Source organism: Panthera tigris, chromosome C2 (assembly GCF_018350195.1).
Source record: "Panthera tigris isolate Pti1 chromosome C2, P.tigris_Pti1_mat1.1, whole genome shotgun sequence".
Classification (NCBI taxonomy): domain Eukaryota; kingdom Metazoa; phylum Chordata; class Mammalia; order Carnivora; family Felidae; genus Panthera; species Panthera tigris.
Window position 1 is genome coordinate 149,496,036 of NC_056668.1, and position 14,726 is coordinate 149,510,761.

Consider the following 14,726-nt stretch of genomic DNA (forward strand, 5'->3'; position numbering starts at 1 on the left):
TCTTGTTTTTCTTCCTCTTTCTCTTTCTCTTTCTTTCTTTTTTGTTTTTCTTCCTTTCTTTCTCTTTCTCTCTTTCTTTCTTTCTTTTTTGTTTTTCTTCTTCTCTTTCTTTCTTCCTTCTTTGTTTTTCTTCTTTTCTTTCTCTTTCTTTCCTTTCTTTCTTTCCTTTTTGTTTTTCTTCCTTTCTTTCTCTTTCTTCTTTTCTTTCTTTCCTTTTTGTTTTTCTTCCTTTCTCTTTCTTCTTTTCTTTCTTTCTTTCTTCTTTTTTGTTCTTCTTCCTTTCTTTCTCTTTCTCTTTCTTTCTTTCTTTTTTGTTTTTCTTCCTTTCTCTTTCTCTCTTTTCTTTCTTTCTCTCTTTCTTCTTTTTTGTTTTTCTTCCTCTTTCTCTCTCTTTTCTTTCTTTCTTTTTTGTTTTTCTTCCTTTCTTTCTCTTCTTTCTTTCTTTCTTTCTTTCTTTCTTTCTTTCCTTCTTTCTTTCATAAAGAAATCTACATTTTCAGTTTCACTCAGCTATTCACCCCAGTTTTATTCAAAGTGCTAAAGCCGTGTCAGATGTCAGGCACTGAAGTTACCGGGTTAAGCTAGACAGCTATAGTCATGTCCTCATGGGGCTCTTAGTGTATAGAGGGGAAAAGGGCATCAAGTAAGTCATCAGCAGTGTGATACAGGTTAGGGGAGGGTGGTCTTGAGATGGAATGGGAACCTATATAGCAAGGAGATCTGCCTGTGGGTCAGAGGATTTGTCAAAGAGGAAGGCGACAAAGGTTTAAAGAAAATTCTGATATATTATCAAGGCTATAATTTTTTAGAAGGAGGGTTGGGCGGAATCCACCCGAAAGGACCAGGCGAGTGTGCTAGGAAACTGATACAAAGGCTTTGCAGTAATTCTTGTGGAAGACGGGGTGCTCTCCCCTCGTTCACGGTGGTCCTCCATCTGGGCGGGAGGGGTTCTTACCTGGAGCTCAGCGTGGTGAACCTGGGCTGCAGCCGTGGCCACCTGGTCCTCCAGATCTGCCAGTTCGGTCTCATCGGTGCCACTGTGGATGCAGCGGGCGGCATCCTCCAGTTCACTCAGCTGGCCTTCGAGTCCATACACGGTGCCTGCCGCCAGGTACACCTGCAGAGGGGGTGCAGCCTTGAGCTCAGGATTTGGAACCAGGACTGGTGGGGTCCCTTACGGGCGCCCAGGTGATTCAGGCTCAGCACTGGGGGAAAAGCCAGGCAATGCCCCCATCTATAAACCTTCTTCACGCTTAAATGGTAGCATGAGGTCTTACCACCCCCTCACTGTCAACTGCACCTCCCCTGCCTCAACTTTCCGGCAAGAAAAAGCAACTTATAAGTTTTGAAAATCTGATAAAATACTCCAAAGTACATGGCGTCAGCCACATAAGTTGCAAATTTGTCCGGTGATTCAAACAACCAGAATACCAAGACAGAAGAAGCAAAGAACAACTCGTGATGTGATTTTTCCAATAAAAATTTTGTTTGAGGAAAAATAAGATGAAAACAGAGAAGGAGGCAAACCATAAGAGACTCTTAAACATGGAGAACAAACTGAGGGTTGCTGGAGGGGTGTTGGGGGGGTGGGCTAAATGGATGATGGGCATTAAGGAGGACACTTGTTGGGATGAGCACTGGGTGTTATATGTGAGCGATGAATCACTAAATTCTACTCCTGAAGCCATTAGTACGCTGTATGTTAACTAACTTGAATTTAAATAAAAATTTAAAAAAAATTAAAATTAAAAATTTTTTTTTGCTTGGCATTTAGTAATTGAGAAAAATTCAGAAAACATAAAAGAGATGAAATTAATTTAAAACAACAATTTAAGACATTTCGAATGAATTATCTCTGATTGATTACCTACAGCTTGCCTGGAGCAGATGAATGAAGGGCATTAAAAGGGACCTGAAATTCATAGCAGGAAAATAGTTTATTTCTTAGAAAAAAGCGCGATGTTAAAACAAACCTGTCAACTCTATTCACCTGTCAAGGAAGACAGTTTTTTGAGAGCTACTGAAAATTAAAGAGGAAGTCAGACGAAGGGAGTGATGTGAGGAAAAATTAAAGGGAAAAAAACGTTGACTCAGGAGTTAATACAGCGATTGCCGTAAAAGTGGGCAAACAGAAGGTAGCATCGTTGGAATCATTCAGACCACGGGAGGAGTAAAACAAATTCCCTTCTGCCTACAGAATAACGTGGATGAAATGACCAACACCGGACCTCTTTGATCTAAAGAAGCTAATTACTTACGAGGGGTTTTTTGAAATTTAATCAACATCCACAAAGCTCTAAGCATGTGATTGCAGCAATTTGGAGTTGATTTGAATGAAAACACACGGTGGTCACACAAGCTCTTTTAACTTGAGTTAAATAAAGCAGAGTTGGGATAAGCCAAGAGCTTGTGCACACAGGACAAGCAAGCGTTTTGCACTGAGCTACAGCGAGTGTTGCTGAGTTGGGGAAAGAACACTGAGAACCCCGTCAGTTCCTTAGCCCGATTCCTGCATCTCCATCAAAACTGGTAATTTTAGGGGCACCTGGGTGGCTCAGTTGGCTAAGCATCTGACTTCGGCTCAGGTCATGATCTCACAGTTGATGGGTTCCAGCCCCTGTCGGGCTCTGTGCTGACAACTCGGAGCCCGGAGCCTGCTTTGGATTCTGTGTCTCCTTCTCTCTGCCCCTCTCCCACTCACGTTCTGTCTTTATCTCAAAACTAAATAAACATTAAACATTTTTTAAATAATAATAAAAAAAAACTTGGCAATTTTACACAACATTTCAGAGTGCAGCAAAGGCAGGTGCAAGTCTGATGAATGAGCACTGGTGCCACACCAGGCACAATGGGCTTGGCTGGGGGGCTTCCGGCACTGACTGGGGTAGTGGACATCCGTCGTGTTAAGCGATTCGTCAGTCGCATGGTGGGCCACGAATCAAATGTCTGTTGACAATTGCCATATTTCAGTTTGCCCTTAGTTGTGCATTTCTTGGTCATATGTGAGTATCAGAGAACTTGTGTTTCTAAAAGATCCTCACAGTTTAATAGAAGACATTTATTCTTTGCCTTGAAAACAAGATACACTCCTTTATTGTTTGTCACCTGAAGGAAATGATGAATATTTCAAAGCTATTTGAGTGTAGAAAACCTTAAAAATTAGTCTCTTAAAAGTTCTGAAGTTAAAAATTTCTCTTCAGAGGGAAAGAAAATTGAGGGGAGAGAGAAAGAGAGGGAGGAAGAGACAAGGAGGGAGGATAAAAGGTAAATGTATTTCGATAAGATAATTTTATTTTTTTAATTTTTATTTAATTTTAAAAAATATTTAATTTTATTTAATTAAAAAATATATAATTTTGAGAGGGAGAGAGTGAGCAGGGGAGGGGCAGAGAGAGAGGGAGACGGAGGATCTGAAGCTGGCTCTGGGCTGACAGTAGAGAGCCTGACATGGGGCTCGAACTCATGACCTGAGCTTTAGCTTTAGCTTTAGCTTAACTGACTGAGCTGCCCAGGCACCCCTTGGTAAGGCAATTTTATTTTATTATTATTAAAAAAATTTTTTTTTAAGTTTTATTTATTTGAGAGAGACAGAGACAGTGTGAGCGAAGGAGGGGTGGAGAGAGAGGGAGAGAGAGAATCCCAAGCAGGCTCCTCACTGTCAGTGCAGAGCCCGAACCCATGAAACCATGAGATCATGACCTGGGCTGAAACAGAGAGTCTGATGCCCAACGGCCACCCGGGCGCCCCTGGATAATTTTAAATATAAACTTACAGCGTTGCACGGTGAAACAAAATTTGGAATTATTATTTAAATGAGACCAATAATTTGAGTGAGTGTGACAATGGGGTTAAACACAACTCGACGTGACTTGGGTCTCAAGAGCCTGGATTTTTCCAGAAACACACAAAACTCAACATCATCACACCCTACAGCTGTATCATCTCAACGGTCTCTTGTTTTGTCTTCAGCATGGTCATCCGCTAACGTTCTTTGTTTTCTCTGCCAAATCAAAGCAATATGAAATAGCTCCAAGCCTCCGAGCTCCCGTATGAAATAGCTCAGTAAGGCCAGAATGTTCGTCTTTTACTCTGTGTTCCCTGAAAGCCTGCTCTCCTGGCACGAGGGGGAAGGGAAGGTTCTGTGGTTTGGCACCGACGCGGGCTGAGCGGGAACTCACCGCCAAGGTGATGGCGCCGGAAGGGCCCATAATGGTGATGATGGTGACGACACACATTTATGGAGCCAGGCGCTGAGCCAAGGGTTTTGATGTGACGTTTCTTTACTGCTCATGGCAGTCCCTGAGGTGGGTGCTATTATAGTCACGGTGTGAAAGAGGACAACGCTGGGTCCTGGAGTTCCGGTGACTTCCCCAGGCCTCGCAGCTGGGAAATGGTGCAGCTGGGATTTGAGCTCCTGGGGGCTGATGCCAATTCCCTTGCCTTTATTCACCTGGTCCTATGGTGGCCTGATACTTAATCTTGCTTGCCACGTTATGTTATGACTTTTTACGTTTTGAACTCTGACCTGAAAGTTCTAGAGTTACTGTGGTTATAGATCAACATGACTTTGGCTCTGTTGCGGGGGCTAAAACAACAAACGTTAACATTCTATAGCAGTGGAAATGTTATTCAAATCTTAAAAAAAAAAAAAAACCAAACCAACAAAAAAACAACCCATTTGAAAACCATGAACCTGGAATTGCTGGCTGGCTAAAGGCCCACTTTTGGCAAGAACCAAGGCTACCACGTCTGTGCAATCTGTGTCTTCTCCAAGCTCCAGCCACTGATGCCCATGACCCCATGGACTGGCTCCTGGTTCAAAACGCCCTTCTCAAAGCGGGTCAGGGGACGAGAACAGGTGTTTCCTTAGGGAGGGACTTGACATAACTTTGGTCTCAAGAGGCCTTGTGGTCAAAGCCTGTAGGATGAAGAGAGTGAAGCATATTTCTTTGCTGCAGGACTTCTTGGAGTCTTTAATGTGCTAATCCGTATCTCAACGATCCTAGAAAGACACTGTCCGGATTGATCAAGCTGATTTGGTCTTATCGCGTCTCGTCAGACTTACCTTCCACGAAACGCATTCTAGAGAACTAAGGCTACACAGGAACCGACAGCAATTCTTTGCTTGCTCTCGAGGGCAGAGGAGCACCTGATGGGCCAGGACCATCTCCAGGGCCACAACCTCTCCGGTGCTGTAGGGGTACCCGAGAGCCTTGAGGAGGAGGACCGACGACACCCTCTGCCCGGTCCCGGATTCTGTGGCAGAGTGGGGCCCCTCAAGGGGAAGTCCCCCGGTGTCTCCAGCCACTACCCACGCGACGGATTTGGTGTTGCCGAAAGTTACGGGGTAGTGCGAAAAGGGAAGTCGGGACTGTCCCTCTCCTGCCTCTGTGCTGGGAATGACGGGGTGCCCCAGGCCGTCTGGGAGCTCCTCAAATGGTGGCAGTGGAGGGGTGAGGCAGCTGACTCATCCCTCCTTCTCGTAACCCTGCGTAAATCCACAAGATGGCCTCTGGGGGTCCCCACTGCTCACACCACAGGTCTGAGAACGGTCATGCCCGTTCTTCTGTGGACTCCTAGATCCATTTTCCACTCTTCTCTGCCCCACTCTGTTCTCAGGCTGCCCTGTGTGGACCTCATCACCCAGGCCCCCTTGTGGGGAGACACCAGCAGGAGATCAAAGGCAGGAGGAGAAAGAAGTCAGTCTCCCTTCCCCTGCTCCCTCTCTGTGTGGGCTTCTTGGTGACAGCTCCCACTAGGGGGCGATCCCCCCGGCTCCAGCTCTCCCCTGGGCTCCACTGCCCAGGGGTGGTGACCGCTTGCCCGCCTCCCCGCCGAACGCTACTCCCTGGGGGCTGCGGCATCCCTGGACCTTACCCACACTTCAGATTGTAGTCCCTTCCCGAAACTTGCCTTTCCCAGCCAAGTCCCTGCAGGTACAATGGAACCCTACAACCCACAGCTGTCAGCGAGAGCTTCAAACACAAGAGACGCAGGCACGCAATCCAAGGGACTGAGCTCCCCGTGGTGCACAGGGGAGGCTGGGATTGGCCCCAGGATCCCCCTGCCTGCAAGGGAGCCAAGGGCTGACTTCACAGTGCCCAGCCAGGCAGCGGGTGAGAAGTGTCAACACAGAGAGACTAAGGGAATTCTGAAGTCCCCAAGCCCTACTCTAATTAAGTGGATTAACAAGGCACCTTGTGAAAACAGGAGATTCGCCATGTGAACGACATTTTTTTGTTATCGGAGGCAGCTCTGAAACCTTCAGAAGTATTTTTGAAGGTGAAACATTCTCGAGCCAATGTTCTCTTTCATTTCTGAGTCCCCGGGCTGGTCTGCGGTGGCCAATGTTCAGAAGGTGACAAGAGGTGTCCCCGTTGCTATTTCTGACAGTCCCCATCCCTGAGCACAAAGGAGCCAGGCAGCGAGAAAACGAGGAACGCGGGAGCCGCTCTTTAGAACACAGACAAAAGCCCCAGTTTAATTAAACCACTGCACCCAGAGGCCGGTTTAAGAATCTCCCTGCCCTTCTGCTGCTCCGCTGAATTCCATCCTGGAAACCGCAGAGCCAGACCCGCCCAGGGCTGTGATCTCTGTCTCTAAAGAGATAAAGAAAACAGCCATCCCTTCTCTGACTCAAAACCCAGAGAATTCAAAGGAACAGCTATGGAGTTTCTTCTGAGGTGCAGTTTGAAGAGCTGGGTGGGGGGAAGGGAGGAGGAGGAAGAGGCAGTTAACTCTTGGGGACCAGGAGAGGCCTCTCCCAGGACGGCGCAGGGGTGAAGTAAACTACAGACGCTGGGCAGGGGTGAGGTGCACTACAGACGGCGGCCTGCAACGCAGTCCCTGCCGGGGTTTGGGACCTCTCACATCGGCGGCTGAGTGGATGTGATTTGAACTGAAAGTGTTAAGGAACCCCAGGAAAGGAGACACAGCGTGTAATAACAGGACGTTACAAAACGAAACCCCCCACGATATCCCCCTTGGAGGGCAGAAAAGGCAGGTTGTCTTCGCTTTAAGTGTGTGCCACGGGAACCCATGGCTGTCATTTAAATCTGAATATTTCACGCACTGTATATATATATATATTTTTAAATACAATACCTTGTAAAACAAACAAACGGACAAACAAAAACCCACGCCCCTTGCCTGGTGAACCATATCTTGACTTTCACCTTTTCACTTCTATGTGTCCAGGGGATTACGGCCACTGTAGGACCATCAGCACTGAAAGAACTGTATTATAGACGTATTTAAAGAACAGAGACCCGACGCATCAGAAGCAAAACATTTCTTCCGGAGGAAAAAAAAAAAAAAAAAAGGAAAAAAAAAAGGACTTCATTCATCTGAACCTTCTATCAGGTAACCACATTCTTTGAGCACCTCTGTGTCAGGCTCTGGGCAAGGGCTGGAGCTCGTGATGTGCAGGACCCCGGTCTTCAGGGATTTATACACCTGATTCCTAATCTGGGGGCGACTGCACCTCCGTGCATCTCCCTCTCTGATGTTTGGCAACATCTGGAGACATTTTGATGGCCACAGTTAGGAGGGTGCTGTTACCGGCATCTCGTGGGTAGGTGCTGGGGTGCTGAACATGCTCTACCGTCCAGGACGCCCTCCCCCCCCAACAAAGAATTATCGAACCCAAAATGTAAGTGGTGCCGATCTAATGGGGATAGACGGGTGGACAGAAAGGGCAGCCAAGTGACGTTAACTGGCAGATAGACCTCTGCTCAGGTTTTATGGGAATTCAGAGGGAGAGAGTCTTTACCTTTTAAGATAAAGCGACTATCGGCACTTTTTTTTTTTAACCTGGAGGCATCCTGATTTGTCGCTGTTGCAACTTTCTGCAAAAATTGCCTCTACCAACCGGTCCTGATTTCTGGGAGCTACATTCCTGACAGCACCCCAAAATCAGGGTTGGTTCTTGCTGGGTGTGGAAAGATGGAACCACCCGACTTCATTTGGTATCTGATTCATGGGCAGGACTCTGCCAGCCAGTGATGGTGAGTGTGGCCCAAGGGGCTAATGTTCCAGATCTCTCTGTGTCACCCCCTCGTCTGAAGTGTTGGCAAATTCTCATCAGACATTTCTGAAAACGCTCGGCGATGAGCGGGGATACTTGTACGGAAGAATCTGTTCCCTCCATCCTTTCCTCCCGACGGAGGCTAGAAAAACACCCTACTGGCAAACAGACCTGTAAGCTGGGCAGACCACTTGTGACCTAAGTTCCGTGGGCAACCACGCCCTTGCCCTGCAGTGGCACTGGGAGTGCTCCACCTGGATCCTCCCCGGGGCCCTTTTGTAGTTTCTGGATCGCCCCACCCCCCCAAGCTTCAGTGTGCCTGGGTTCCCACCCGCTCAGCCCTACACACCAGAACGCCTGGGGCTAGTGTAGACAGAAGTGTCTACATTTGGCTTGCTTGCCAAGAGACCGAAGTGCCTGCTGGCTGTAGAAAAAGCCAGTTCCTTTGGCTCGTGTCAAGACAACCCTGAGATGCAGCTAACACCCCAGGGCTCCCTACAGGTCAAAGCGACTCTTGGTCTAAGGTCACACCTTTGCTTGACCTCTTAGCTTTCCCCAGTCCTTCCCCGCTCCCTGATGAGCCTCCCTGGGGGAGCACTTCCGAAAGAAATCGCCTGCAAGCCAATCCTCTCCTCAGGGTCTGCTTCTGGAGGACCCGGCCTGACACCCTCCCTGAGGATATACTTGCTACGTTGTGTGGCGTGCATGTGTCCTTGCACTGCCTGTGACGGGTCACAACGTCATCAGTTTCTTCTCACGTTTGCCCGAGACGGGGAACACCCACACCGGCTTACGTTTTCTTCCAGAGAAGTCAGCTGTTCATCCAGTCTCACTTGGTCTGTCCCAAGAGGAAATGTCCCCTTCTCTCTGTCGGGAGGGACAGGTGGGAACTCCCAGGGCCCTGCGGACTCTGCTATCAGCTCCTCGGTGGCGTTGATGACTTTCAGGACTTCTGTGGAGATGTTGCAGAGAGAAACAGCAGAATACTTCTGTTTGGCCCAATAACAGAAGGGGACAGAAGACAAGAACAACACATTAACAGTGACAAGGGAATTCCACATTATCTGGTGCTCATCATGAGACTTATTCCATCATAACACACATAAACATCGCTGTGCCGAAGGAACGAGAAGCTAAAAAAAAATCTACACAGCAGGAAGGCGCCTGGAGGAGGCCTGATTTGACACGGCCTCGCTTCTGTGACTCACACCGGGTTATTTGATCCCTCGAGAAGGAAGGAGACATCAAGCCGAGGCTACCACATCTTTGGCCCACGGCTGGTGGTTTTAGACGCATCACCTCACTGTTTGCATGGCATTCTATGTCCTCAACAGAACGTCAGTCACAGACTCTGTCAAACCATGGTGTGGTCTGGTAGGTCTGGACTGGATGTTAAGAGACCTGGGCTCCAGATCTGGTTCTCCCTTCATCTGGTGTTGGGATCTCGACCAAGTGACTTCGTGCCTCTGGAACTCTGTTTTGTCATGTGTGGAACGAGAGTGGAAGAGTTTCCCTGCAGGGTTCGGTAGCCCCCCGTGTGTTAGCTCACACACACCTCTTCTCGAGCCCATTCTCCCTTGCTCTCCTCTACCACAGAGGCGGGACAGAGCACTCCATTCCCCACCCCTCTGTAGCCAGGGGCAGGCATGTGACACAGTGACGGGCCCAGTGAGCCCGACAGGAAAGCCTGCTGAGGGGGTCTCTAGCAAAGCTCCTGTTGTCCTAACCCAGTGAAGAGATCTAGCTGATGTTCTCCTACCCCACTTCTTTTTCTGTTATCTGTGGCTGAAAAGATTCCTCACCGACGTAAGTCAGTTCCTGCTTTTACATTCATGGCTGAAAATTACAATCAGGATCTGGGCCAAAGTCACTGATGGAGCAGAGGCACTTCAACCACCAAGAATTATCTGCATCTTCGAGTTCATCAGGACATAGAACATCATTATAAGCTGGAGATCAATGTTTCTTGATAGTAATGGCATCTACCTATGATCAAGTTTGTTTATCCTATCGAAGGGTTTGTAAATTGGAACTCAAATACTGTGGATGCACGTGTGTGTGTGTGTGTTTACCATTTACCAGTAAAGTGTTTCAAGAAAATCTGGAATTTTAATCCCTTTGGTACCTTCTAAGGTACCTTTCTGACTCACGTATCCTGGCCAAATAGTTAATGGCAGCTACGGCTCGATTTTGCAAAGCCTGTTCCTCCGAACAGATGATGCTACTGCAGGTTTTGTTTTGCTGGAGGATTTTTTAAAAAAATTTTTAATGTTTATTTACTTTTGAGGGCGAGAGAAAGACAGAGTGTGAGCAGGGGAGGGGCAGAGAGAGAGGGAGACACAGAATCCGAAACAGGCTCCAGGCTCCGAGCGGTCAGCACCGAGCCAGACGCGGGGCTCGAACTCACGGACCGCAAGATCGTGACCTGAGCTGAAGTCGAACGCTTAACCGACTGAGCCACCCGGGCGCCCCAGAGGATGTTTTGACACCCTTCCCAATTCACTAGGGAATCAAAGTGTTTAAGTGACAAATCAGTGAGTGAGTCCACAGTCTAGAAACTGGCTCTGGGCTTCCATGCACATGGTCTCCTATCTGTCAAATTTTTGTAGGGTTAGGGCGCCTGTGATAAGAGGGCCCCCCATCGAGCCCGTCCACTCCACAACAGCTGCTTGCCTGACCCAACGGCCACACTCCTTTCGGTTTAAGGGATCTGCCATAAACCCAAACAATTCGGTCTGCGGTGTCAGGAGAAGGGAATGGAAGGGACAGCACACAGACCCAGTAGAATAGGGCCAGTGTCCGAGGGAGAAGCCAGTGCCAACTCTTTATCCGAGGAGGGACTTGCAGGGGCTACCCCGCCCCTTTCCAGGACGCTGGGACTTGCCGTGGCACCAGGCGAGGATGAACGGGGTCGGCATGACTTTGGCACGACACGGCTCTACCACCGTCGGCTCGCGTCCGTTTCAGAAGAGGCAACGTTGTAGGTACGAAAGCAGATGCGTTGCCCTGCTCTTAGCATGTGAGTTCGTGTTTAGAAACTCTGCCCCCTCTTTGGTAGAAGAGGTGTCCTTGCACAGTTTTTTGAAAAGAAAAACGTATGACTAGGAGACTCAGAAGAAGAAAAAAAGGACCACAGCACAGTAGGAGGGAAAAGTGTGAAGATGGACACACGTCCCCAGTGGGTGCAGGGTCATTCAAGGGCCAGGGTTATTGATGGTAAGGGTTTAAGAGGTGCTTCGCCAGGAAGGGTTATCTGCATCCTGACCCCGACTGAACATATCGCGTCAAAGCTGGGCATCCATGTTGCTTGGCGGTCACTGTTCCATTCCATCCAGAAATAGTGTTGTTTATTCAGCCACAGGGGTTGCACGCTGGAAGCCAAACATTGCCCAGAGGCATGCTTTTGGTTTTTCTTTTGACGAGAATGCCTTCCTTGAGACATGCACTTCCCAGGTCTCTGCAGTCCCCACACGGCTCACCCTACATATTTCATTGGGGGTGGTCTGTGGTGGGATGAAGCAGTGGACAGTGGATGAAGTCCCTGCCCTCAAGGCACGCCTCTAGTCCTACCCCCGCCACTGGACGTGCAGACATACTTTCCTGTCCCCTGAAGGCCGTCTGCATGTGCCGCTGAGTCAGAGCGTGGGGTCCCTGGCGGCCGGTCCGAGGACAGCAACCACAGCTTTAATGGGAAGATCTGTGGTCTGGGGGAAGCCCCGGGAAAGTTCAGAAGCGAACTAGCCGCCAGCTGGGGGAAGTGGCCAAAAATAAAGAAAGGAAGAAAGAAAGAAAGAAAGAAAGAAAGAAAGAAAGAAAGAAAGAAAGAAAGAAAGAAAGAAAGAAAGAAAGAATATGAAAACTGGACAAGATCTCTCTGGTTGGTGAGCCAGTCGGCGGGACCACTGCCCTCTGTCTGGTGGTGAGCTCTCCGTGGGCAAGTGCAAACTGGAAGCCATCAACTCCGGCAGGGAATCAGGTCTACTTGTCCACTACAAAGGGCTGACGGGGCTTTTTGCTTGGACGTGGGGGTGGGTGCGAACAGTGCGTGGGTTGGAAGTTAAGATACCTGGGATTTAATTAGCCACATGGCAGGAGCGGGGCTCCAAGCCTCCCTGTTCCTTGGTTTACTCGCTGGTCCAATTAAGGAGACCAGAAGATTTGGTGCAGGGCTGACACGGACTTGTTATGTAAATGTCCCGCTCCCTGCCCGGTCCAGAGTTAAAAGTAGAAAGCACCTCGTACAGTTACGTTAAATAAAGCTAGATTTAGCACTGGACGGGATCTTGTTCAGATGAAAAGCTGGTGTGGACCGGGGTGCTGGCAGGGAGCCCCGTGTGTGGGAGAAGTGAAGAGGTAAAGGACCCTCTGCTTTATTGCTCATAGCCCCAGGGAGCCGAGCTGAATGGCACCAACAGAACACAATTGCAGAGCCCAAAGCGAGCTACTGCGGTAGCCGATGGTACTCCAGATAGCAATTATAAGATGGGTCCAGTGCGACGGTTTCATGGGATCAAATAGGGAGAGGTGAAAGTGTGGCCATTAGCCCACAGAGCAGGGACAACTACCAAACGGGAAGGTGGCCTCACTGACACTTGGGGCCGAGGCCCCACAGATGACAGAATGAAAACGGCCACACAGTAACAAATTCAACCTCCCAGCTGTCAAAGAGATACAAGTTAAATGGCAAATTGTATCAGGCACCAGATACCCGTGCGATTCCCATTTAAAATGCTTGTGTGGGGGGCCCCCCGGATGGCTCGGTCGGTTAAGTGTCCGACTTCGGCTCAGGTCATGATCTCACGGCTCATGGGTTCAAGCCCCGCGTCGGGCTCCGTGCGGACAGCTCAGAGCCTGGAGCCTGCTTTGGATTCTGTGTCTCTCTCTGGCCCTCCCCTGCTCATTCTCTCTCTCCTCTCTCTTTCTCAAAAATAAATAAATAAACATTAAAAAAAAAAATAAAATGCTTGCGTGGGCCAGCATGACTTTGCATAACTTCATGGCGACTTCATATGGAACATCGCATACATCATGCCGACTTTGCTACCTCTGGGGCTGAAACAAACAGTCTACACTCGGGGTACAGAGAGGGTGATGAGAAGCTCTCCAGTGCCCTCGATCGCTCACAGCAGCAGCAGAACAAGCAACCTCAACAAAGACTCCTGTTTCCTGTCCGCCTGTAACCTACAATAGGACCGATGCAGACCTTTCAGAAGGTTACGTACCGCTCAAAGGCGGGGGTCCTGCCACGGGGGCCATTTCAATGGCAGAAGAGCAGGTCAGGACCCAAGTCGTAAACCCCAGCATCCTTCTTCTCTCACTAGGGACTGCAGAGATTCGCCTCAGTGATTTCTCCCTCCTGTCCCCACACACTCCCTATTCAGATAAAACATGTTCTGGAACAAATTCCCCCTCCATTTACTCTTCCTTAGAAACTGCTTTCCAAAGGCATGCAGACTGCAGGGTGTTGCCAGGAGGAGATTCTGAGCCTGTGGAGTTCTACGGAAAAGATGGTTTCCATCCTAACCATTAGCTATTCTTGCTTATTAGCAACCCTTGCAAACTCCCCTGAGATTTTTTTTTTTTTTTCCGGCGTCATCATTCATTTCAAAGCTCCATGCTGGACAAAGAAATGCAGACTCATTTCAAGCTGGAACAGACAGGAATGTTCCTTACCAGAATACCCCAAGCTTGCCAACACGCAAAGAGCGGGGGTGCGTGAAATGCCTGGCTTAATCCAGAGGGAACACTGTGGATGCCAGACGGCTGATTCTGGCCCCGGTTCTACCCATGTGCATGCACGTGTCTGCCTGCCTCGGCTGGGCCAGAACAGACCCCATGGCTGGCTGCGTGTGATGAACTGGGGTGTGACAGAGGCCTGGGGTGTCTATTTATTTGACTTGATATGAGTCTTACGATGATCTCATCGAATACAAGGTCGGGGGCGGGGGGAAGCTTTGAGGATTAAGTTATATGTACAGGTATCTGGGGCAGAGGAGGAATTTTTCTAGTTTGGGAACTGCTCTGAGTCCCGTCATAGGAGCAGAAAAGCTAAATTGGTAGAAGCCGAAAGGACAGCGACACCAGGGTGTTTGTGAGATACGGAGGCAGGCGGTACGCTTTGAGGTCCGTGGGTCACTCCATGAGACAGGGATGGTCAGTGGCCAGGGTCTTGCAAAGGGCCTCCTTGCCCACTGGGCTCAGCAGGTGTCGAGCCTACAGCTCATCGTTCTTTTAGAAGCCTATACAAATGCTTTAAAATCAGAAGATAAAAGAGAACTCTTAGGCCCGGGAGCATGTTTTGATACATAATATTAATATATTAATCTATATACCAACACAGCTGTAAGATTTGATTCGCAAGTGTGTTTTCTAGAGCAAAGGGCCCATGAGGGCAAAGGGAAGGGCGCAAGAAGTCGTAAGTTGGCCTGGATGTGGCTGGCCTGGAGCCCCTCTGTGAGAAGGCATGTGGGCAGCAGAGGCCTGGTGAGACCTGTCCTCTGGGGGCACTGCTGTCCTCCCTAGATATTAGTGAGGCCCCCAGGCAGGCCCGTGAGAGGGGGCTGTCCACTCACACTTGGGAGAACCTTTCCGAGCTTCCCCCAGATGACGGAGGGAGACGGTGGGTGTAGGTGCTGTGGTCCTGCGGCTTCCTATTGAGGATTGATGCTAATGTGACCTCCCCATTGCACACACCAGACCA

General features: G+C 49.0%; 1 protein-coding gene across 2 annotated transcripts in view; it reads right to left on the minus strand.

Moving 5' to 3' along the window:
- The window catches only part of LOC102962809 (myosin VIIA and Rab interacting protein), a 370,133-nt gene that overhangs the window by 12,981 nt on the left and 342,426 nt on the right, over nucleotides 1-14,726 (minus strand). The window contains exons 12-13 of one of the 2 annotated variants that reach the window (XM_042957164.1): nucleotides 8,821-9,015; nucleotides 956-1,117 (exon numbers count right to left, since the gene is read on the minus strand). In XM_042957164.1, the coding sequence (XP_042813098.1) occupies nucleotides 956-1,117; nucleotides 8,821-9,015 (357 nt within the window). The remainder of the gene's footprint in view (nucleotides 1-955; nucleotides 1,118-8,820; nucleotides 9,016-14,726) is intronic. The other variant, XM_042957165.1, reaches the window with a different exon arrangement.